We start from the raw sequence: 23,774 nt of genomic DNA on the forward strand, positions 1-23,774 counted from the left end.
ATACTATATACAGGGTCAGGTTAATACCATACTATATACAGGGTCAGGTTAATACCATACTATATACAGTTAATACCATACTATATACAGGGTGAGTTAATACCATACTATATACAGTTAATACCATACTATATACAGTTAATACCATACTATATACAGTTAATACCATACTATATACAGTTAATACAATACTATATACAGGGTCAGTTAATACCATACTATATACAGTTAATACCATACTATATACAGTTAATACCATACTATATACAGGGTCAGTTAATACCATACTATATACAGTTAATACCATACTATATACAGTTAATACAATACTATATACAGTTAATACCATACTATATACAGTTAATACCATACTATATACAGTTAATACCATACTATATACAGTTAATACCATACTATATACAGTTAATACCATACTATATACAGTTAATACCATACTATATACAGTTAATACCATACTATATACAGTTTTAATACCATACTATATACAGTTTTAATACCATACTATATACAGGGTCAGGTAATACCATACTATATACAGGGTCAGGTAATACCATACTATATACAGGGTCAGGTAATACCATACTATATACAGGGTCAGGTAAATACCATACTATATACAGGGTCAGGTTAATACCATACTATATACAGTTAATACCATACTATATACAGTTAATACCATACTATATACAGGGTCAGTTAATACCATACTATATACAGTTAATACCATACTATATACAGGGTCAGGTTAATACCATACTATGTACAGTTAATACCATACTATATACAGGGTCAGTAGCTATATACAGGGGCAGGTTAATACCATACTATATACAGGGTCAGTAGCTATATACAGGGGCAGGTTAATACCATACTATATACAGGGTCAGTTTTAATACCATACTATATACAGGGTCAGTTAATACCACACTATATACAGTTAATACCATACTATATACAGGGTCAGTTAATACCATACTATATACAGGGTCAGTTAATACCATACTATATACAGTTAATACCATACTATATACAGGGTCAGTTAATACCATACTATATACAGTTAATACCATACTATATACAGGGTCAGGTAATACCATACTATATACAGGGTCAGGTAATACCATACTATATACAGTTAATACCATACTATATACAGGGTCAGGTTAATACCATACTATATACAGTTAATACCATACTATATACAGTTAATACCATACTATATACAGGGTCAGGTTAATACCATACTATATACAGGGTCAGTTAATACCATACTATATACAGGGTCAGTTAATACCATACTATATACAGGGTCAGGTTAATACCATACTATATACAGTTAATACCATACTATATACAGTTAATACCATACTATATACAGTTAATACCATACTATATACAGTTAATACCATACTATATACAGGGTCAGGTTAATACCATACTATATACAGGGTCAGTTAATACCATACTATATACAGGGTCAGTTAATACCATACTATATACAGTTAATACCATACTATATACAGGGTCAGTTAATATATACAGTTAATACCATACTATATACAGGGTCAGGTTAATACCATACTATATACAGGGTCAGGTTAATACCATACTATATACAGTTAATACCATACATATACAGGGTCAGTTAATACCATACTATATACAGGGTCAGGTTAATACCATACTATATACAGTTAATACCATACTATATACAGGGTCAGGTTAATACCACACTATATACAGTTAATACCATACTATATACAGGGTCAGGTTAACACCATACTATATACAGTTAATACCATACTATATACAGGGTCAGGTTAATACCATACTATATACAGGGTCAGGTTAATACCATACTATATACAGTTAATACCATACTATATACAGGGTCAGTTAATACCATACTATATACAGGGTCAGGTTAATACCATACTATATACAGTTAATACCATACTATATACAGGGTCAGGTTAATACCACACTATATACAGTTAATACCATACTATATACAGGGTCAGGTTAACACCATACTATATACAGTTAATACCATACTATATACAGGGTCAGTTAATACCATACTATATACAGTTAATACCATACTATATACAGGGTCAGTTAATACCATACTATATACAGTTAATACCATACTATATACAGGGTCAGTTAATACCATACTATATACAGGGTCAGTTAATACCATACTATATACAGGGTCAGGTTAATACCATACTATATACAGGATACAGTTAATACCATACTATATACAGGGTACAGTTAATACCATACTATGTACAGTTAATACCATACTATGTACAGTTAATACCATACTATGTACAGTTAATACCATACTATGTACAGTTAATACCATACTATGTACAGTTAATACCATACTATGTACAGTTAATACCATACTATGTACAGTTAATACCATACTATATACAGTTAATACCATACTATATACAGGGTCAGTAGCTATATACAGGGGCAGGTTAATACCATACTATATACAGGGTCAGTAGCTATATACAGGGGCAGGTTAATACCATACTATATACAGGGTCAGTTTTAATACCATACTATATACAGGGTCAGTTAATACCATACTATATACAGTTAATACCATACTATATACAGGGTCAGTTAATACCATACTATATACAGTTAATACCATACTATATACAGGGTCAGTTAATACCATACTATATACAGTTAATACCATACTATATACAGGGTCAGTTAATACCATACTATATACAGTTAATACCATACTATATACAGGGTCAGTTAATACCATACTATATACAGTTAATACCATACTATATACAGTTAATACCATACTATATACAGGGTCAGGTAATACCATACTATATACAGTTAATACCATACTATATACAGTTAATACCATACTATATACAGTTAATACCATACTATATACAGTTAATACCATACTATATACAGTTAATACCATACTATATACAGTTAATACCATACTATATACAGGGTCAGTTAATACCATACTATATACAGGGTCAGTTAATACCATACTATATACAGTTAATACCATACTATATACAGTTAATACCATACTATATACAGGGTCAGGTTAATACCACACTATATACAGTTAATACCATACTATATACAGGGTCAGTTAATACCATACTATATACAGTTAATACCATACTATATACAGGGTCAGTTAATACCATACTATATACAGTTAATACCATACTATATACAGGGTCAGTTAATACCATACTATATACAGGGTCAGTTAATACCATACTATATACAGGGTCAGTTAATACCATACTATATACAGTTAATACCATACTATATACAGGGTCAGTTAATACCATACTATATACAGTTAATACCATACTATATACAGTTAATACCATACTATATACAGGGTCAGTTAATACCATACTATATACAGGGTCAGGTAATACCATACTATATACAGTTAATACCATACTATATACAGTTAATACCATACTATATACAGTTAATACCATACTATATACAGTTAATACCATACTATATACAGTTAATACCATACTATATACAGTTAATACCATACTATATACAGTTAATACCATACTATATACAGTTAATACCATACTATATACAGTTAATACCATACTATATGCAGTTAATACCATACTATATGCAGTTAATACCATGCTATATGCAGTTAATACCATGCTATATGCAGTTAATACCATGCTATATGCAGTTAATACCATGCTATATACAGGGTCAGGTTAATACCGCACTATATACAGTTAATACCATACTATATACAGGGTCAGTTAATACCATACTATATACAGGGTCAGGTTAATACCGCACTATATACAGGGTCAGGTTAATACCATACTATATACAGTTAATACCATACTATATACAGGGTCAGGTTAATACCATACTATATACAGGGTCAGGTTAATACCGCACTATATACAGGGTCAGGTTAATACCATACTATATACAGGGTCAGGTTAATACCATACTATATACATGGTCAGTTAATACCATACTATATACAGGGTCAGGTTAATACCATACTATATACAGTTCCATACTATATACAGGTAATACCATACTATATACAGGGTCAGTTAATACCATACTATATACAGTTAATACCATACTATATACAGGGTCAGTTAATACCATACTATATACAGTTAATACCATACTATATACAGTTAATACCATACTATATACAGGGTCAGTTAATACCATACTATATACAGTTAATACCATACTATATACAGGTAATACCATACTATATACAGGGTCAGTTAATACCATACTATATACAGTTAATACCATACTATATACAGGGTCAGTTAATACCATACTATATACAGTTAATACCATACTATATACAGGGTCAGTTAATACCATACTATATACAGTTAATACCATACTATATACAGTTAATACCATACTATATACAGTTAATACCATACTATATACAGTTAATACCATACTATATACAGTTAATACCATACTATATACAGTTAATACCATACTATATACAGTTAATACCATACTATATACAGTTAATACCATACTATATACAGTTAATACCATACTATATACAGTTAATACCATACTATATACAGGGTCAGGTTAATACCATATTAAACTCAGCAAAAAAAGAAACATCCCTTTTTCAGGACCATGTCTTTCAAAGATCACTCGTGAAAGTAGCAGACCTGCTCCAACCTCAACTCTGTTCTCCTGTGTGATTTGCAGCAACTGGAGAACAGTCTGAATGAGTTTGGCGAGAAGTGGGTCCTCAACCCTGGGGACGGGGCCTTCTACGGGCCGAAGGTAAGACCTACCAATGTTATCATGTTGGATAAAGGATCAACAGGGGAGTATGGTGTCTCAACTCTGTCAAACTAACTCATCATGGAGGAATGGAAACAGTACTTATACCCCGTGCTGTCGTGACCCTGTGCTGTCGTGACCCCGTGCTGTCGTGACCCCGTGCTGTCGTGACCCCGTGCTGTCGTGACCCCGTGCTGTGTGTTATTTCCTGGTTGTAGATTGACATCCAGATCAAGGATGCTATTGGTCGATACCACCAGTGTGCCACCATCCAGCTGGACTTCCAGCTACCAATCCGCTTCAACCTCACCTTTGTCAGGTAACACTTCCTCTGACATCTCTGTAACACAGTTTGCGATTGGTTGCTAGACAGGAGTTTGTTGACAGAGCAGCATCGTGATTGGTCGCATTATTTCTAAAGGTGCTCTGTGGTTGGTCGGTCAACTGGCTAGAAATGGGGAGAACAGGGTCACTGTGTGGAACTGAAGATCATTTTGAGGACTTTATTTTTATGCTAGATGTGTCTGATGGAAATATGTGTGTGTGTGTAGCCATGACGGAGACGATAAGCAGAGGCCAGTCATCATCCACAGAGCCATCCTGGGATCAGTAGAGAGGATGATCGCTATCCTCACTGAGAACTACGGAGGGAAATGGTGAGGGGCTGTATTAATACTACTATCCTCACTGAACTACGGAGGGAAATGGTGAGGGGCTGTATTAATACTACTATCCTCACTGAACTACGGAGGGAAATGGTGAGGGGCTGTATTAATACTACTATCCTCACTGAGAACTACGGAGGGAAATGGTGAGGGGCTGTATTAATACTACTATCCTCACTGAACTACGGAGGGAAATGGTGAGGGGCTGTATTAATACTACTATCCTCACTGAACTACGGAGGGAAATGGTGAGGGGCTGTATTAATACTACTATCCTCACTGAGAACTACGGAGGGAAATGGTGAGGGGCTGTATTAATACTACTATCCTCACTGAACTACGGAGGGAAATGGTGAGGGGCTGTATTAATACTACTATCCTCACTGAACTACGGAGGGAAATGGTGAGGGGCTGTATTAATACTACTATCCTCACTGAGAACTACGGAGGGAAATGGTGAGGGGCTGTATTAATACTACTATCCTCACTGAACTACGGAGGGAAATGGTGAGGAGCTGTATTAATACTACTATCCTCACTGAGAACTACGGAGGGAAATGGTGAGGGGCTGTATTAATACTACTATCCTCACTGAACTACGGAGGGAAATGGTGAGGGGCTGTATTAATACTACTATCCTCACTGAACTACGGAGGGAAATGGTGAGGGGCTGTATTAATACTACTATCCTCACTGAGAACTACGGAGGGAAATGGTGAGGGACTGTATTAATACTACTATCCTCACTGAACTACGGAGGGAAATGGTGAGGGGCTGTATTAATACTACTATCCTCACTGGAACTACGGAGGGAAATGGTGAGGGGCTGTATTAATACTACTATCCTCACTGAACTACGGAGGGAAATGGTGAGGAGCTGTATTAATACTACTATCCTCACTGAACTACGGAGGGAAATGGTGAGGGGCTGTATTAATACTACTATCCTCACTGAACTACGGAGGGAAATGGTGAGGGGCTGTATTAATACTACTATCCTCACTGAACTACGGAGGGAAATGGTGAGGGGCTGTATTAATACTACTATCCTCACTGAACTACGGAGGGAAATGGTGAGGGGCTGTATTAATACTACTATCCTCACTGAACTACGGAGGGAAATGGTGAGGGGCTGTATTAATACTGATACTATCTGATCTGACTACTATCTGATCTACTGTAGCTGGTAATACTGACTCTACTGTAGCTGGTAATACTGACTCTACTAATATATAATCTACTGTAGCTGGTAATACTAGTACTGAGAGGGACAAACAGCCGTAATATTGTTTTTCAAGAGAAGATCTTTAGGGAGTATGCGAGTACATCCGTTTGTTTAGCCGAGTTCTGCTGTATGCAGAATTTTACAGGAGAAATCTGAAAAATGACATTTCCATCAGTAAGATTTTGAGTTTGATTTCCAAAACGACGACGGCTGTAGCTTTCAAATTTAATTGTCACTTGAAAAGAAAATGCATGGGTTCACCCAAAACAAATCGCAGGAGCTGGTACCGGGTCCAAAGCAGCTGCTAAGAGAGTTTTAACAGCATAAAAACGTGGTAATAAGACGTCGATACCTTCCTCTCCTCCCCAGGCCGCTGTGGCTGTCTCCTCGTCAGGTGATGGTGGTACCTGTAGGACCCACCCTGGATGACTATGCTCAGAAGATCCGTGATGATTTCCACCGTGGAGGTTTGATGACTGACGTAGACTGTGATGCCAGCTGCACCCTGAACAAGAAGATACGCAACGCGCAACTGGCACAGTACAACTTCATCCTGGGTGAGTGGTGGTGGGGTCTAGGGTATGGGCTGGGTGGTGGGGTCTAAGGTATGGGCTGGGTGGTGGGGTCTAGGGTATGGGCTTGGGGCTGGGTGGGGGGTCTAGGGTATGGGCTTTGGGCTGGGTGGTGGGGTCTAGGGTCTGGGCTGGGTGGTGGGGTCTAGGGTATGGGCTGAGTGGTGGGGTCTAGGGTATGGGCTGAGTGGTGGGGTCTAGGGTATGGGCTGGGTGGTGGGGTCTAGGGTATGGGCTGGGTGGTGGGGTCTAGGGTATGGGCTGAGTGGTGGGGTCTAGGGTATGGGCTGGGTGGTGGTGGTGGGGTCTAGGGTATGGGCTTTGGGCTGGGTGGTGGTGGTGGGGTCTAGGGTATGGGCTTTGGGCTGGGTGGTGGTGGGGTCTAGGGTATGGGCTTTGGGCTGGGTGGTGGTGGTGGGGTCTAGGGTATGGGCTTTGGGCTGGGTGGTGGTGTTGGGGTCTAGGGTATGGGCTTTGGGCTGGGTGGTGGTGGTGGGGTCTAGGGTATGGGCTTTGGGCTGGGTGGTGGTGGTGGGGTCTAGGGTATGGGCTGAGTGGCGGGGTCTAGGGTATGGGCTGAGTGGCGGGGTCTAGGGTATAGGCTGTGGGGTATGGGCTTTGGGCTGGATGGTGGGGTCTAGGGTATGGGCTTTGGGCTAGATGGTGGGGTCTAGGGTATGGGCTTTGGGCTAGATGGTGGGGTCTAGGGTATGGGCTTTGGGCTGAGTGGTGGGGTCTAGGGTATGGGCTTTGGGCTAAGTGGTGGGGGGTCTAGGGTATGGGCTTTGGGCTGAGTGGGGGTGGCGGGGTCTAGGGTATGGGCTTTGGGCTGGGTGGGGGGTCTAGGGTATGGGCTGAGGGGTGGTGGGGGGTCTAGGGTATGGGCTTTGGGCTGAGGGGTGGTGGGGGGGTCTAGGGTAAGGGCTTTGGGCTGGGTGGCGGGGTCTAGGGTATGGGCTGAGTGGTGGTGGGGTCTAGGGTATGGGCTTTGGGCTGGGTGGTGGGGTCTAGGGTATGGGCTTTGGGCTGGGTGGTGGTGGGGGGTCTAGGGTATGGGCTTTGGGCTGAGTGGCGGGGTCTAGGGTATGGGCTTTGGGCTGAGTGGTGGTGGCGGGGTCTAGGGTATGGGCTGAGTGGTGGTGGGGGGTCTAGGGTATGGGCTTTGGGCTGGGTGGTGGGGTCTAGGGTATGGGCTTTGTGCTGGGTGGTGGTGGGGGGGTCTAGGGTATGGGCTTTGGGCTGAGTGGTGGGGTCTAGGGTATGGGCTTTGGGCTGAGTGGGGGTGGTGGGGTCTAGGGTATGGGCTGGGTGGTGGTGGTGGGGTCTAGGGTATGAGCTGAGTGGTGGTGGTGGGGTCTAGGGTATGGGCTTTGGGCTGAGTGGGGGTGGTGGGGTCTAGGGTATGGGCTGAGTGGTGGTGGTGGTGGGGTATGGGCTTTGGGCTGAGTGGGGGTGGCGGGGTCTAGGGTATGGACTTTGGGCTGGGTGGGGGGTCTAGGGTATGGGCTGAGTGGTGGTGGGGGGTCTAGGGTATGGGCTTTGGGCTGGGTGGTGGGGTCTAGGGTATGGGCTTTGGGCTGAGTGGTGGTGGTGGGGTCTAGGGTATGGGCTTTGGGCTGGGTGGTGGGGTCTAGGGTATGGGCTTTGGGCTGGGTGGTGGTGGGGTCTAGGGTATGGGCTTTGGGCTGGGTGGTGGTGGTGGGGTCTAGGGTATGGGCTTTGGGCTGAGTGGTGGGGTCTAGGGTATGGGCTTTGGGCTGGGTGGTGGTGGGGTCTAGGGTATGGGCTTTGGGCTGAGTGGTGGTGGTGGGGTCTAGGGTATGGGCTTTGGGCTGGGTGGTGGGGTCTAGGGTATGGGCTGGGTGGTGGGGTCTAAGGTATGGGCTGGGTGGTGGGGTCTAGGGTATGGGCTTTGGGCTGGGTGGGGGTCTAGGGTATGGGCTTTGGGTTGGGTGGTGGGGTCTAGGGTATGGGCTGGGTGGTGGGGTCTAGGGTATGGGCTGAGTGGTGGGGTCTAGGGTATGGGCTGAGTGGTGGGGTCTAGGGTATGGGCTGGGTGGTGGGGTCTAGGGTATGGGCTGGGTGGTGGGGTCTAGGGTATGGGCTGAGTGGTGGGGTCTAGGGTATGGGCTGGGTGGTGGTGGTGGGGTCTAGGGTATGGGCTTTGGGCTGGGTGGTGGTGGTGGGGTCTAGGGTATGGGCTTTGGGCTGAGTGGTGGTGGGGTCTAGGGTATGGGCTTTGGGCTGGGTGGTGGTGGTGGGGTCTAGGGTATGGGCTTTGGGCTGGGTGGTGGTGTTGGGGTCTAGGGTATGGGCTTTGGGCTGGGTGGTGGTGGTGGGGTCTAGGGTATGGGCTTTGGGCTGGGTGGTGGTGGTGGGGTCTAGGGTATGGGCTTTGGGCTGGGTGGTGGTGGTGGGGTCTAGGGTATGGGCTGAGTGGCGGGGTCTAGGGTATGGGCTGAGTGGCGGGGTCTAGGGTATAGGCTGTGGGGTATGGGCTTTGGGCTGGATGGTGGGGTCTAGGGTATGGGCTTTGGGCTAGATGGTGGGGTCTAGGGTATGGGCTTTGGGCTAGATGGTGGGGTCTAGGGTATGGGCTTTGGGCTGAGTGGTGGGGTCTAGGGTATGGGCTTTGGGCTAAGTGGTGGGGGGTCTAGGGTATGGGCTTTGGGCTGAGTGGGGGTGGCGGGGTCTAGGGTATGGGCTTTGGGCTGGGTGGGGGGGTCTAGGGTATGGGCTGAGGGGTGGTGGGGGGTCTAGGGTATGGGCTTTGGGCTGAGGGGTGGTGGGGGGTCTAGGGTAAGGGCTTTGGGCTGGGTGGCGGGGTCTAGGGTATGGGCTGAGTGGTGGTGGGGTCTAGGGTATGGGCTTTGGGCTGGGTGGTGGGGTCTAGGGTATGGGCTTTGGGCTGGGTGGTGGTGGGGGGTCTAGGGTATGGGCTTTGGGCTGAGTGGCGGGGTCTAGGGTATGGGCTTTGGGCTGAGTGGTGGTGGCGGGGTCTAGGGTATGGGCTGAGTGGTGGTGGGGGGTCTAGGGTATGGGCTTTGGGCTGGGTGGTGGGGTCTAGGGTATGGGCTTTGTGCTGGGTGGTGGTGGGGGGGTCTAGGGTATGGGCTTTGGGCTGAGTGGTGGGGTCTAGGGTATGGGCTTTGGGCTGAGTGGGGGTGGTGGGGTCTAGGGTATGGGCTGGGTGGTGGTGGTGGGGTCTAGGGTATGAGCTGAGTGGTGGTGGTGGGGTCTAGGGTATGGGCTTTGGGCTGAGTGGGGGTGGTGGGGTCTAGGGTATGGGCTGAGTGGTGGTGGTGGTGGGGTATGGGCTTTGGGCTGAGTGGGGGTGGCGGGGTCTAGGGTATGGACTTTGGGCTGGGTGGGGGGTCTAGGGTATGGGCTGAGTGGTGGTGGGGGGTCTAGGGTATGGGCTTTGGGCTGAGTGGTGGGGTCTAGGGTATGGGCTTTGGGCTGAGTGGTGGTGGTGGGGTCTAGGGTATGGGCTTTGGGCTGGGTGGTGGGGTCTAGGGTATGGGCTTTGGGCTGGGTGGTGGTGGGGTCTAGGGTATGGGCTTTGGGCTGGGTGGTGGTGGTGGGGTCTAGGGTATGGGCTTTGGGCTGGGAGTGGTGGGGTCTAGGGTATGGGCTTTGGGCTGGGTGGTGGTGGGGTCTAGGGTATGGGCTTTGGGCTGAGTGGTGGTGGTGGGGTCTAGGGTATGGGCTTTGGGCTGGGTGGTGGGGTCTAGGGTCTGGGCTTTGGGCTGGGTGGTGGTGGGGTCTAGGGTATGGGCTTTGGGCTGGGTGGTGGTGGTGGGGTCTAGGGTATGGGCTGAGTGGCGGGGTCTAGGGTATGGGCTGTGGGGTATGGGCTTTGGGCTAGATGGTGGGGTCTAGGGTATGGGCTTTGGGCTGAGTGGTGGTGGTGGGGTCTAGGGTATGGGCTTTGGGCTGAGTGGTGGGGTCTAGGGTATGGGCTTTGGGCTGAGTGGTGGGGGGGTCTAGGGTATGGGCTTTGGGCTGAGTGGGGGTGGCGGGGTCTAGGGTATGGGCTTTGGGCCGGGTGGGGGGGTCTAGGGTATGGGCTGAGGGGTGGTGGGGGGTCTAGGGTATGGGCTTTGGGCTGAGTGGTGGTGGGGTCTAGGGTAAGGGCTTTGGGCTGGGTGGCGGGGTCTAGGGTAAGGGCTTTGGGCTGGGTGGCGGGGTCTAGGGTATGGGCTTTGGGCTGAGTGGTGGTGGGGTCTAGAGTATGGGCTTTGGGCTGGGTGGTGGTGGGGGGGTCTAGGGTATGGGCTTTGGGCTGAGTGGCGGGGTCTAGGGTATGGGCTTTGGGCTGAGTGGTGGTGGCGGGGTCTAGGGTATGGGCTGAGTGGTGGTGGGGGGGTCTAGGGTATGGGCTGAGTGGTGGTGGGGGGATCTAGGGTATGGGCTTTGGGCTGGGTGGTGGGGTCTAGGGTATGGGCTTTGTGCTAGGTGGTGGTGGGGGGGTCTAGGGTATGGGCTTTGGGCTGAGTGGTGGGGTCTAGGGTATGGGCTTTGGGCTGAGTGGGGGTGGTGGGGTCTAGGGTATGGGCTGGGTGGTGGTGGTGGGGTCTAGGGTATGAGCTGAGTGGTGGTGGTGGGGTCTAGGGTATGGGCTTTGGGCTGAGTGGGGGTGGTGGGGTCTAGGGTATGGGCTTTGGGCTGAGTGGTGGTGGTGGTGGTGGGGTATGGGCTTTGGGCTGAGTGGGGTGGCGGGGTCTAGGGTATGGACTTTGGGCTGGGTGGGGGGTCTAGGGTATGGGCTGAGTGGTGGTGGGGGGGTCTAGGGTATGGGCTTTGGGCTGAGTGGTGGGGTCTAGGGTATGGGCTTTGGGCTGGGTGGTGGTGGGGTCTAGGGTATGGGCTTTGGGCTGAGTGGTGGTGGTGGGGTCTAGGGTATGGGCTTTGGGCTGGGTGGTGGTGGGGTCTAGGGTATGGGCTTTGGGCTGAGTGGTGGTGGTGGTGGGGTCTAGGGTATGGGCTGGGTGGTGGGGTCTAGGGTATGGGCTTTGGGCTGGGTGGTGGGGTCTAGGGTATGGGCTTTGGGCTGAGTGGTGGTGGTGGGGTCTAGGGTATGGGCTTTGGGCTGAGTGGTGGTGGTGGGGTCTAGGGTATGGGCTTTGGGCTGGGTGGTGGTGGGGTCTAGGGTATGGGCTTTGGGCTGGGTGGTGGTGGGGTCTAGGGTATGGGCTTTGGGCTGAGTGGTGGTGGTGGGGTCTAGGGTATGGGCTGGGTGGTGGGTTCTAGGGTATGGGCTTTGGGCTGAGTGGTGGTGGTGGGGTCTAGGGTATGGGCTTTGGGCTGGGTGGTGGGGTCAAGGTATGGGCTTTGGGCTGAGTGGTGGGGTCTAGGGTATGGGCTTTGGGCTGAGTGGTGGGGTCTAGGGTATGGGCTTTGGGCTGGGTGGCAGGGTCTAGGGTAGTCAGTTGTATAGGGAAAGGGGGGATACCTGGTCAGTTGTATAAGGAAAGGGGGGATACCTGGTCAGTTGTATAGGGAAAGGGGGGATACCTGGTCATTTGTATAAGGAAAGGGGGGATACCTGGTCATTTGTATAAGGAAAGGGGGGATACCTGGTCAGTTGTATAGGGAAAGGGGGATACCTGGTCATTTGTATAGGGAAAGGGGGGGATACCTGGTCATTTGTATAGGGAAAGGGGGGATACCTGGTCAGTTGTATAAGGAAAGGGGGGGATACCTGGTCAGTTGTATAGGGAAAGGGGGGATACCTGGTCAGTTGTATAGGGAAAGGGGGGATACCTGGTCATTTGTATAAGGAAAGGGGGGATACCTGGTCATTTGTACAACTAAATGCCTTCAACTGAAATGTGTCTTCCACATTTAACCCAACCCCTCTGAATCAGAGAAATGCGGGGGGCTGCCTTGCTCTGGGGCAGAATTACATGTTTTTACCTTGTCAGCTCGGGGATTTAATCCAGCAACCTTTCGGTTACTGGCAAAACGCTATGACACTCTGAAATTCAAGTACTGGAATACCTTGAAAATCAGACATTTTCTCAAGTTGGTACTTGAAATATCGGAAAAATGTAGATTCAATCCTGCCTGGCAGGATATTGATGTTTTATGAATGTGTTTTTCCAGACCCAGCCAGGGATGTAGCGGAGGATAAACACACTAAAACACCAGTTAGCTTTTTTATAATTTACCCACTTTCTTTCCCCGCGTTGATCATCGCTCAAAAGACTTCTTGATCGGCGTTCTAATCGTGCCTCTACCGCTGAACGAGTGGAATCATGAATGATTCATGTGTGCTCCTTATCCTCCCCTGTATTTGCCGCGTTAACAGCGCAAGTCATTAAACACTCTTAACGAGAAACTCCGCCCACGACACAGGCTGAGAGGTGAAATGAACTACCTCAGCCCAGACCTACAGTGGCAAGTAGCAGAGAGACGCCCCTGACAGTGAAAATGATTTTAACATTCCTCGACTCCTGCCGTGTCAACAGACATCCCCAGACAACCCCCCGACTCTCGGGAAGGAGTGTACCAGTGGTAAATAGTGGCAGATAGTCAGATGGCTAGCTAGGTAGCTCAAGGACTCTGGCTATTAATTAGCCCGGTGGCTATTAATTAGCCCGGTGGCTATTAATTAGCTTAAACCTTTTAGTTTAAACCTTTTTATAACCAATTATTATGCTGTTAGTGTACAGTATATACACTACTGAAATATTTAATACATATTTTGTTTTTGTTAGTCATACTGGACGATTCCTCGTTTTTGTCATTTTGAAGCTTCTGTATTGCCCTCATCTGCAACATACTACGATTCCCAGGGTGCATTTCATCTCGCAGGAAGCAATGATCCACCTAGTTAGCCTGCGTTTATATTAGCTAGCTGGCTCTCAAGCCCAGATGAAGCTTAGTCTAAATATATTGCTTATGTCATAAGTTGAGGTCATTTCCCTTTACTTTTGGGTTGTAAATCTATTATAATGCTTGCGTGAATGTGATGCTGAATATACAGTGTACAGAATATGACAGACTGACCAGGTGAAAGATATGATCCCTTATTGATGTGACTTGCTAAATCCACTTCAATCAGTGTTGATGAAGGGGGAGAGACGGGCTATAGAAGGATTTTTAATCCTTGAGACAATTGAGACATGGAGTCTGTGTGTGTGTGTGTGTGCCATTCAGAGGGTGAACGGGCAAGACAAAATATTTAGGTGCCTCTGAACGGGTTATGGTAGTAGGTGCCAGGCCTACCGGTTTGACTGTGCTCGGATTTTCACGTTCAACAGTTTCCTGTGTGTATCAACAATGGTCCACCTCCCAAAGGACATCCAGCCAACTGGACACAACTCTGGGAAGATTTTGTCAAGGTGGGCCAGCATCCCTGTGGAACGCTTTCGATACTTTGTAGAGTCCATTACCCTGATGAATTAAGGCTGTTCTGAGGGCAAAAGGGTGTGCAACTCAATATTAGGAAGGTGTTCCTAATGTTTTGTTCACTCAGTGTATGTTAATGTCGTTGTCACTAACTGCAAAACACTCAATAATTTTTTTAAATTTATTAATAAAATTGTATTCGTCACATGCGTCGTAAACATCCTGTTTAGACTAACAAGAAATGTTTACTTACGGGCCCTGGGAAAAACAAAAAGATAACACAAGTAGGCTGGACAATAGAACGAGTCAAAATTCACCCAAGGCTGAAAAACGGCCAAAGAACGTTGGCTAAGCTGGAACATTAGCGCGAACCCGGAACATTAGCGCGAACCCGGAACATTAGCGCGAACCCGGAACATTAGCGCGGACCCGGAACATTAGCGCGAACCCGGAACATTAGCGCGGACCCGGAACATTAGCGCGAACCCGGAACATTAGCGCGAACCCAAATGAATTGAAACTTCGCTGAGCCTCTTCTGACCAGAGTGCTGCTTACAACTCCATTTCCCCTAAATGGCACCAACAAATGTATCCCTTTTTATTTTACCACTACAATCTGTTCTTAGGACAAAACAACTGGAGAAACTGTGTAGAAAGTGAACATCTGCAACTCGACGGCGTCAACTGTAATGAGGAAGTAAGGAATAAATATTCACTTCTGAGTTTCTGGTCTAGTGATGGATGACAGCTGAGCTCGCTGGCCAGATTTACATCATTACAAAAGGAGATTCTCCTGATTTTGTAAAATGGTGACCAACTTGGGAAAAAAAATCTAAATATACACATTGTGAGATATTTGGTGAAATAGACAGTCATGCCCCCTATTTCTCCTATAGGAAACAATGGGACGCTTTCAGTTCCTGGTTTTAACTACCAGCAATTGATCACAGCGTACTGTGCAACCCAAATGTACATCATTAGAAATAATATATTGTCCTGAATGAAATGTATTCAGAGCCCGTGACTTTTTCCACATTTTGTTACGGCCTTATTCTAAAATGGATGAAATAAAACATTTTCCTCATCAATCTACACACAATACCCCATAATGACATCACAATACCCCATAATGACATCACAATACCCCATAATGACATCACAATACCCCATAATGACATCACAATACCCCATAATGACAAAGCGAAAACAAATGTATTAAAAATAATAAAAAAGGGTACCTTTTTATAAGTATTCAGACCCTTGGAGGCGCGGGTGGTTGGAGGCGCGGGTGGTTTAGGTGGTTGAGGCGCTGGTGGTTGAGGCGCGGGTGGTTGGAGGCGCGGGTGGTTGGAGGCGCGGGTGGTTTAGGTGGTTGGCGGCGCGGGTGGTTTAGGTGGTTGGCGGCGCGGGTGGTTGGCGGCGCGGGTGGCCTGGGTGGCGGCGCGGGTGGTCTAGGTGGTTGGAGGCGCGGGTGGTTGGCGGCGCGGGTGGCCTGGGTGGCGGCGCGGGTGGTCTAGGTGGTTGGAGGCGTGGGTGGTTGGAGGCGTGGGTGGTTGGCGGCGCGGGTGGTTGGCGGCGCGGGTGGTTTAGGTGGTTGGAGGCGCGGGTGGTTTAGGTGGTTGGCGGCGCGGTGGTTTAGGTGGTTGGAGGCGCGGGTGGTTGGAGGCGCGGGTGGTTTAGGTGGTTGCAGGCGCGGGTGGTTTAGGTGGTTGCAGGCGCGGGTGGTTGGAGGCGCGGGTGGTTTAGGTGGTTGGAGGCGCGGGTGGTTTAGGTGGTTGGAGGCGCGGGTGGTTGGAGGCGCGGGTGGTTTAGGTGGTTGCAGGCGCGGGTGGTTTAGGTGGTTGCAGGCGCGGGTGGTTGGAGGCGCGGGTGGTTTAGGTGGTTGGGCGCGGGTGGTTTAGGTGGTTGGCGGCGCGGGTGGTTTAGGTGGTTGGAGGCGCTGGTGGTTTAGGTGGTTGGCGGCGCTGGTGGTTGGCGGCGCGGGTGGTTGGAGGCGCGGGTGGTTGGAGGCGCGGGTGGTTGGAGGCGCTGGTGGGTTAGGTGGTTGGAGGCGCGGGTGGTTTAGGTGGTTGGAGGCGCGGGTGGTTGGAGGCGCGGGTGGTTGGAGGCGCGGGTGGTTGGAGGCGCGGGTGGTTTAGGTGGTTGGCGGCGCGGGTGGTTTAGGTGGTTGGCGGCGCGGGTGGCCTGGGTGGCGGCGCGGGTGGTCTAGGTGGTTGGCGGCGCGGGTGGTTGGCGGCGCGGGTGGCCTGGGTGGCGGCGCGGGTGGTCTAGGTGGTTGGAGGCGCGGGTGGTTGGCGGCGCAGGTGGTTGGCGGCGCGGGTGGTTGGAGGCGCGGGTGGCGGCGCGGGTGGCCTAGTAACCGAAAGATTGCATGATCGAATCCCTGAGCTGACAAGGTAAAAATCTGTCGTTCTGCCCCTGAACAAGGCAGTTAACCCACTGTTCCCCGGTAGGCCGTCATTGAAAATTGTTAAGACAGTCGCTAAGATGAAACGGTTAGTTGCAAACTCTTAGTGAAAACGGGGGTCAATGCAGACAGTCCGGGTATCTAACCGTTTCATCTTAGCTAATGTAGGCTAATGTGATTAGCATGAGGTTGTAAGTAACAAGAACATTTCCCAGGACATAGACATATCTGATATTGGCAGAAAGCTTAAATTCTTGTTAATCTAACTGCACTGTCCAATTTACAGTAGCTATTACAGTGAAATAATACCATGCTATTGTTTGAGGAGAGTGCACAGTTATGAACTTGAAAATGTATTAATAAACCAATTAGGTACATTTGGGCAGTGTTGATACATTTTGAACAGAAATGCAGTGGTTCATTGGATCAGTCTAAAACGTTGAATGTACACTGCTGCCCTCTAGTGGCCAACATCTAAATTGCAGCTGTGCTTGAATAATACGTTATAGCCTTTTCTCTTGCATTTGAAAGATGATGGTACAAAAACAATACCAAACGGTTGGATCTTTGTATTATCTTTTACCAGATCTATTGTGTTCTCCTACATTTCTTTCACATTTCCACAGTGGTAAAATATGTTTCCTTTCAAATGGTATCAAGAATATGCATATCCTTGCTTCAGGGCCTGAGTTACAGGCAGTTAGATTTGGGTATGTCATTTTAGGGCAAAAAGGGGCGGCTCCTTGAGGTTTTAAACCACATTCCAAACAAGTTATGTTCATGTCATTGTCACCAATCAACTGCAATACACTCAAATGATTTGTATGTAGCTGCTAACTAACTAGTTAACAAGCTAGCTAGCCCGACTGCTAGATCTGAAATGTGTTTGCAACAATAACAGCGGAGTTACATCTTAGCGACTGTCTAACTACACGTCGGCCTGTTAGAAGAACACATTTATTATGAAATTTACAGGCAAATCATTACGGAATCGTAGTCTCTCAGCCTCTCTTTGGTGCTAACGTGACGTTAGCAATGCTAGCTAGCTAAACCTGCTGCATCTGAAATGGTGTGTTCAACGATAACTGGCAAATACAGCCTCAACTGTCCAAGCAGCCATCCAACAACACTGGAGGCCTATTGGAACTAATAAAATGTATGAATGTTTAAAAGTAATTCGACGTGAAAATGTTTAGATTTAGTTTAATTTAGGCTGTTTAGAAAGTGCACAATGGCTGCCGGAGCTGCACCTTCGGTCGGTGATAGTGGGAGTGGTTTTTCCAAATGGAATCATGGGAGTTTGAGCCTTGAACAACATAAAAAAAAATGTTAAGCTGACCATTAAATCTCATTCTATAGGTTTTTGAGCGTCTATTTAATATATTTTCACATGTTATTAGACGACGACAACCAGAGCAACATGCAGCAGGGAGTTTCAATATGATCAGAAAACTACAGATGTGTTAAATAGACAGCTGGAATCGACTGGTCATCTCAGAGATCCATACTTGAAAGCGTAACAGAGAAGCAATTTACAGTTTTGTTTATCACTAAACAGTCAAGACATTTTAAATGATAACGAAATTCTCTTTCTTTTCTGTCCAGTTGTGGGAGAGAAGGAGAAGACCAGTGAGACGGTGAACGTGCGCACGCGTGACAACAAGGTGCACGGCGAGCGCTGCGTCCATGAGTGTATGAAGCGTCTCCAACAGCTGAAGGCCTCACGCAGCCGCAACGCAGAGGAGGAATTCTGATACCACTCGGACGGTCCTGTTCAGTGAACCGCATCTCATCGAGGATTTCAACTTTTTTCACTGGTTCAACTTTGAGTCAAACCGAAAGTGCAGAACTCCCGAGTCCTTAGAGGCAACTCACTCGCTCGGCCTGTCTTTTACTTAACTTGACTACGCATCTCTGTCCGCATTTCTTAATAAACAGGTTTTTTTTGTGGGGGGCTTTTTGAAATCGCATTCTAATTCGTTTAACGTTTTGATAAAACAATCACGATTCTTTCAATGGAACCTCCAATGTCCTCTCTTGTAATCTGTGAAACTCATGATACTGTTGATGATCTGCTTGTAGAACTGTTACAAGGGATGACCTCTACTTTAAATTGATTTATACCACTTTGCCTCTTTCTCCTCATTGGTTTACATTACAAAGGGAAACCAGAAAGTGACCGTAAGTTTTACATTACTGTAACAAGTGGAGTTCACTGCTGTCAACTGTAGGAACAACCGTTTTCATGACATCAAAGAATTGTAAATATGTAATGCAATTTTGAAAACGTAAAAAATAAAATATTTCTTACATTAGTTTGGTTTTGTTATCCATTGTCCTATCACCGGCCCTGTCCAAAATAGCACCACTCTTGTAAAGTTTGGTTGGTTTATTGATAAAGGAAATGGAAGCTGTGCAGAACCCTATTAGTAGAAGCCCTGTGTTGATGGCTAGATGTCAATGTCGAACCAATGAGCTGCTTTTCCTGAAAATGTCTATCTGATATAGCTAGCTAGTTCTAGTGTACATTAAATGTTACAGCCACAACATCATGATCATGTAGTCCTGCAGAGCAGCGAGGAGGAGAAATGCCTGCTTTGGGTGAGCTAGCTAGAACATCAACTAGCTAGCTAGAGCATCAACTAGCTAGCTAGAACATCAGATATTTTTAAGTCAAGCATGGATAGAGCTAGTTATCTGTATTACTTTTACCTCATGCACATCATCTGTATCGGTGTTACATCCAAACCTTGTTTTAATCTATTTGTACTGTAAACTACTTCCTGGCTGGCTCTGTCCAGGGGTGACATTGGACTAGGCCATAGTGTCTCCCAACCCCTGTCTCAGTCCCCAGTAATTATTCTGCAATAGCTTACGTGCCGGTGGGCTAGTGACAAGCTTGTCTTATCCGGACCCGTATTCGCAAAGCGTCTTAGAGTAGGAGTGCTGATCTAGGATCAGTCTTTACTTTTACATCATAATGAAGCAAATTATATTGACTGGTGGGACCTGACACTACATTTACATTTTAGTCATTTGGCAGACGCTCTTATCCAGAGCGACTTACATACATTTCATTTTTTTTGTTTTGTACTGGCCCCCGTGGGAATCGAACCCACAACCCTGGCATTGCGCACACCATGCTCTACCAACTGAGCCACAGGGAAGACCCGCCTTTTCTCTCTGTGCCTCCCCTCCCGGAGGAGCTGAGCCAATCCGACTGCAGCTTTGGACACCTGGCCTGATTTCACCGCGCGTTCTACCTTGTCCCAGACCCCTGCTGTTGATCAGGGCTGTTCTGATTAACGTGAGACAATAGTAATGCATTTGGAACAACGGTGAGTGTTGTGTTGGGGTTGTATATCCCTATGTTGCTAATGTGAACATTTAGCTGGTCCGGAGTGGACTATATTTCAATCTAAATTATTCACTACCATCCATCATTATCCATGACTACCATCCATCATTATCCATGACTACCATCCATCATGATCCATGGCTACCATCCATCATTATCCATGACTCCCATCCATCATTATCCATGACTACCATCCATTATCCATGACTACCATCCATCATTATCCATGGCTACCATCCATCATTATCCATGACTATTATCCATGGCTACCGTCCATCATTATCCATGACTACCGTCCATCATTATCCATGACTCCCATCCATCATTATCCATGACTACCGTCCATCATTATCCATGGCTACCGTCCATCATTATCCATGGCTACCGTCCATCATTATCCATGGCTACCGTCCATCATTATCCATGACTCCAATCATCATTATCCATGACTACCATCCATTATCCATGACTACCATCCATCATTATCCATGGCTACCATCCATCATTATCCATGACTACCATCCATCATTATCCATGGCTACCATCCATCATTATCCATGACTACCGTCCATCATTATCCATGACTCCCATCCATCATTATCCATGACTACCGTCCATCATTATCCATGGCTACCGTCCATCATTATCCATGGCTACCGTCCATCATTATCCATGGCTACCGTCCATCATTATCCATGGCTACCATCCATCATTATCCATGGCTACCATCCATCATTATCCATGGCTACCATCCATCATTATCCATGACTACCATCCATTATCCATGGCTACCATCCATCATTATCCATGGCTACCGTCCATTATCCATGACTACCATCCATTATCCATGACTACCATCCATCATTATCCATGGCTACCGTCCATCATTATCCATGACTACCATCCATCATTATCCATGACTACCATCCATTATCCATGACTACCATCCATCATTATCCATGACTACCATCCATCATTATCCATGGCTACCATCCATCATTATCCATGACTACCGTCCATCATTATCCATGGCTACCGTCCATCATTATCCATGTACCATCCACCACCCCTTTTCTAATGAATATTCCTTAATCTATTGTACATGGAACACCGTTTTTTAAATATTCATGATTAATATTCCCTTTTGTCAATAACAGCTTCTACACATCATGGCAACATGCTTGAATGAAAACATCTTTAAACTTTATTGAGGTTACGGGTGGTGATTCTGTCGCCCATCAGGTTTCATATTGTGCCAATATGTCAAAGTTCTCAATTAGGAAGATGTTGGTGTTCATGACTGTTGATGTCCACAGGCCTCTCCTAATGCTGTGTTGAACAAGCACCACGGATGGAGGAAGGAAGCAGACAGCTTGTCTCGACCTTCACCAAGTCATCCAATGTTTGCTTCATGAACAACTGGACCATCTTCTAAACCATATTTTTTTCTGTTCGTTTTTTATGCTGTGAGTAGTTTAGCAGGTCTGTAGTATAATTTATTGGTATTAAATGTTTCTTAAATGTAGTTATTTGATGCATGCAGTGCTTGGCAGAGCCTCAGAGGAACGCTGATCCAGAAAGGTGAGAGCTTCTACTGCTTCCAACACGCTGACAGCGTTATCTGGAAACGTCTGCAACAAAAGTTCAGCATTCACCTTCTGCTACCATTTCTATCAAGCCGTCTGCTCATACAGTTTGACTCATACGGTTTGATAAATCCAACATCTGCACCACACAGAACGCACTGCGACGCACTGCTGCAAGGTCAAACGCAGCGTTTCATTGGAAATGAATGTAATTCTGGTGTACAGAAATGCCCTGACGCCGTCGGTGTGATCGAAGCGTCACCCTTCCTGGTGGAGACTCATAACATCTCCCTCAACCCAATAGACTTCCATGTGCTTGTCAGGTAAGGTAGAGCGACATGTTGCTATCTTCTCAGACAAGGAGCCTATAGATTAAACTATAGGCCTTCCTAAAACATAAATTAAATGTGCGGGCCACAGGACTTGAAACTGGTGTGTAACGGGCAACACAACTTCCTTCATGAGCAATGTTCCCGCTAAGAAATATCAGCTAGGGGCTAGGGAGGGAGGGAGGGGGGTTAGAGTTAGGGAGGTTAGGGAGGGAGGGGGGTTAGGGAGGGAGGAGGGAGGGGGAGGTTGGGGAGGGAGGGAGGGAGGGAGGTTGGGGGGGTTAGAGTTAGGGAGGGAGGGGGGAGGGAGGGAGGGAGGTTGGGGGTTAGAGTTAGGGAGGGAAGGGAGGGAGGTTGGGGGTTAGAGTTAGGGAGGGAGGGGGGAGGGAGGGAGGGAGGTTGGGGGGTTAGAGTTAGGGAGGGAGGGGGGGTTAGGGAGGGAGGGGGTTAGGGAGGGAGGGAGGGAGGTTGGGGAGGGAGGGAGGGAGGTTGGGGGGTTAGAGTTAGGGAGGGAGGGAGGGAGGTTGGGGGTTAGAGTTAGGGAGGGAAGGGAGGGAGGTTGGGGGGTTAGAGTTAGGGAGGGAGGGGGGGGGAGGGAGGGGGAGGGAGGGAGGGAGGGAGGTTGGGGGGTTAGAGTTAGGGAGGGAGGGGGGAGGGAGGGAGGGAGGTTGGGGGTTAGAGTTAGGGAGGGAAGGGAGGGAGGTTGGGGGGGTTAGAGTTAGGGAGGGAGGGGGTTAGGGGGTTAGAGTTAGGGAGGTTAGGGAGGGAGGGGGTTAGGGAGGGAGGTTGGGGGTTAGAGTTAGGGAGGTTAGGGAGGGAGGGGGTTAGGGGGGTTAGAGTTAGGGAGGTTAGGGAGGGAGGGAGGGAGGGAGGTTGGGGGGGTTAGAGTTAGGGAGGGAGGGAGGGAGGTTGGGGGTTAGAGTTAGGGAGGGAGGTTGGGGGGAGGGAGGGAGGGAGGTTGGGGGTTAGAGTTAGGGAGGGAAGGGAGGGAGGTTGGGGGAGGGAGGGAGGGAGGTTGGGGGTTAGAGTTAGGGAGGGAAGGGAGGTAGGTTAGGGAGGGAGGGAGGGAGGTTGGGGGTTAGAGTTAGGGAGGGAGGTTGGGGGGTTAGAGGGAGGAGGGAGGGAGGGAGGAGGGAGGTTAGGGAGGTTGGGGGGTTAGAGTTAGCGAGGGAGGGAGGTTGGGGGGTTAGAGTTAGGGAGGGAGGGAGGGAGGGAGGTTGGGGGGGTTAGAGTTAGGGAGGGAGGGAGGTTGGGGGGTTAGAGGGAGGAGGGAGGGAGGAGGTTGGGGGGTTAGAGTTAGGGAGGGGAGGGCCTCATAGCCATCCCGGAAGGGAGTAACAACGGGTGAGAGTTTTTGAAGCGTGTGTTGACTACAGATAATGTGTTGATTGAACTTCGGTAGCA

The 23,774-nt window shown here is 47.5% G+C and overlaps 1 protein-coding gene across 1 annotated transcript in view; it reads left to right on the forward strand.

Moving 5' to 3' along the window:
- The window catches only part of LOC106595073 (threonine--tRNA ligase 1, cytoplasmic), a gene marked incomplete at its 5' end in the record, with an annotated part of 40,137 nt that extends 20,725 nt beyond the window's left edge, over window positions 1-19,412 (forward strand). Inside the window, 5 exon segments of the mRNA XM_045712306.1 lie at window positions 4,795-4,872; window positions 5,091-5,191; window positions 5,424-5,528; window positions 7,132-7,319; window positions 18,703-19,412. Coding sequence (XP_045568262.1) covers window positions 4,795-4,872; window positions 5,091-5,191; window positions 5,424-5,528; window positions 7,132-7,319; window positions 18,703-18,851 — 621 coding nt within the window.
- Between the last annotated feature and the right edge of the window lie 4,362 nt (window positions 19,413-23,774).

Source organism: Salmo salar, unplaced genomic scaffold (assembly GCF_905237065.1).
Source record: "Salmo salar unplaced genomic scaffold, Ssal_v3.1, whole genome shotgun sequence".
Lineage (NCBI taxonomy): Eukaryota > Metazoa > Chordata > Actinopteri > Salmoniformes > Salmonidae > Salmo > Salmo salar.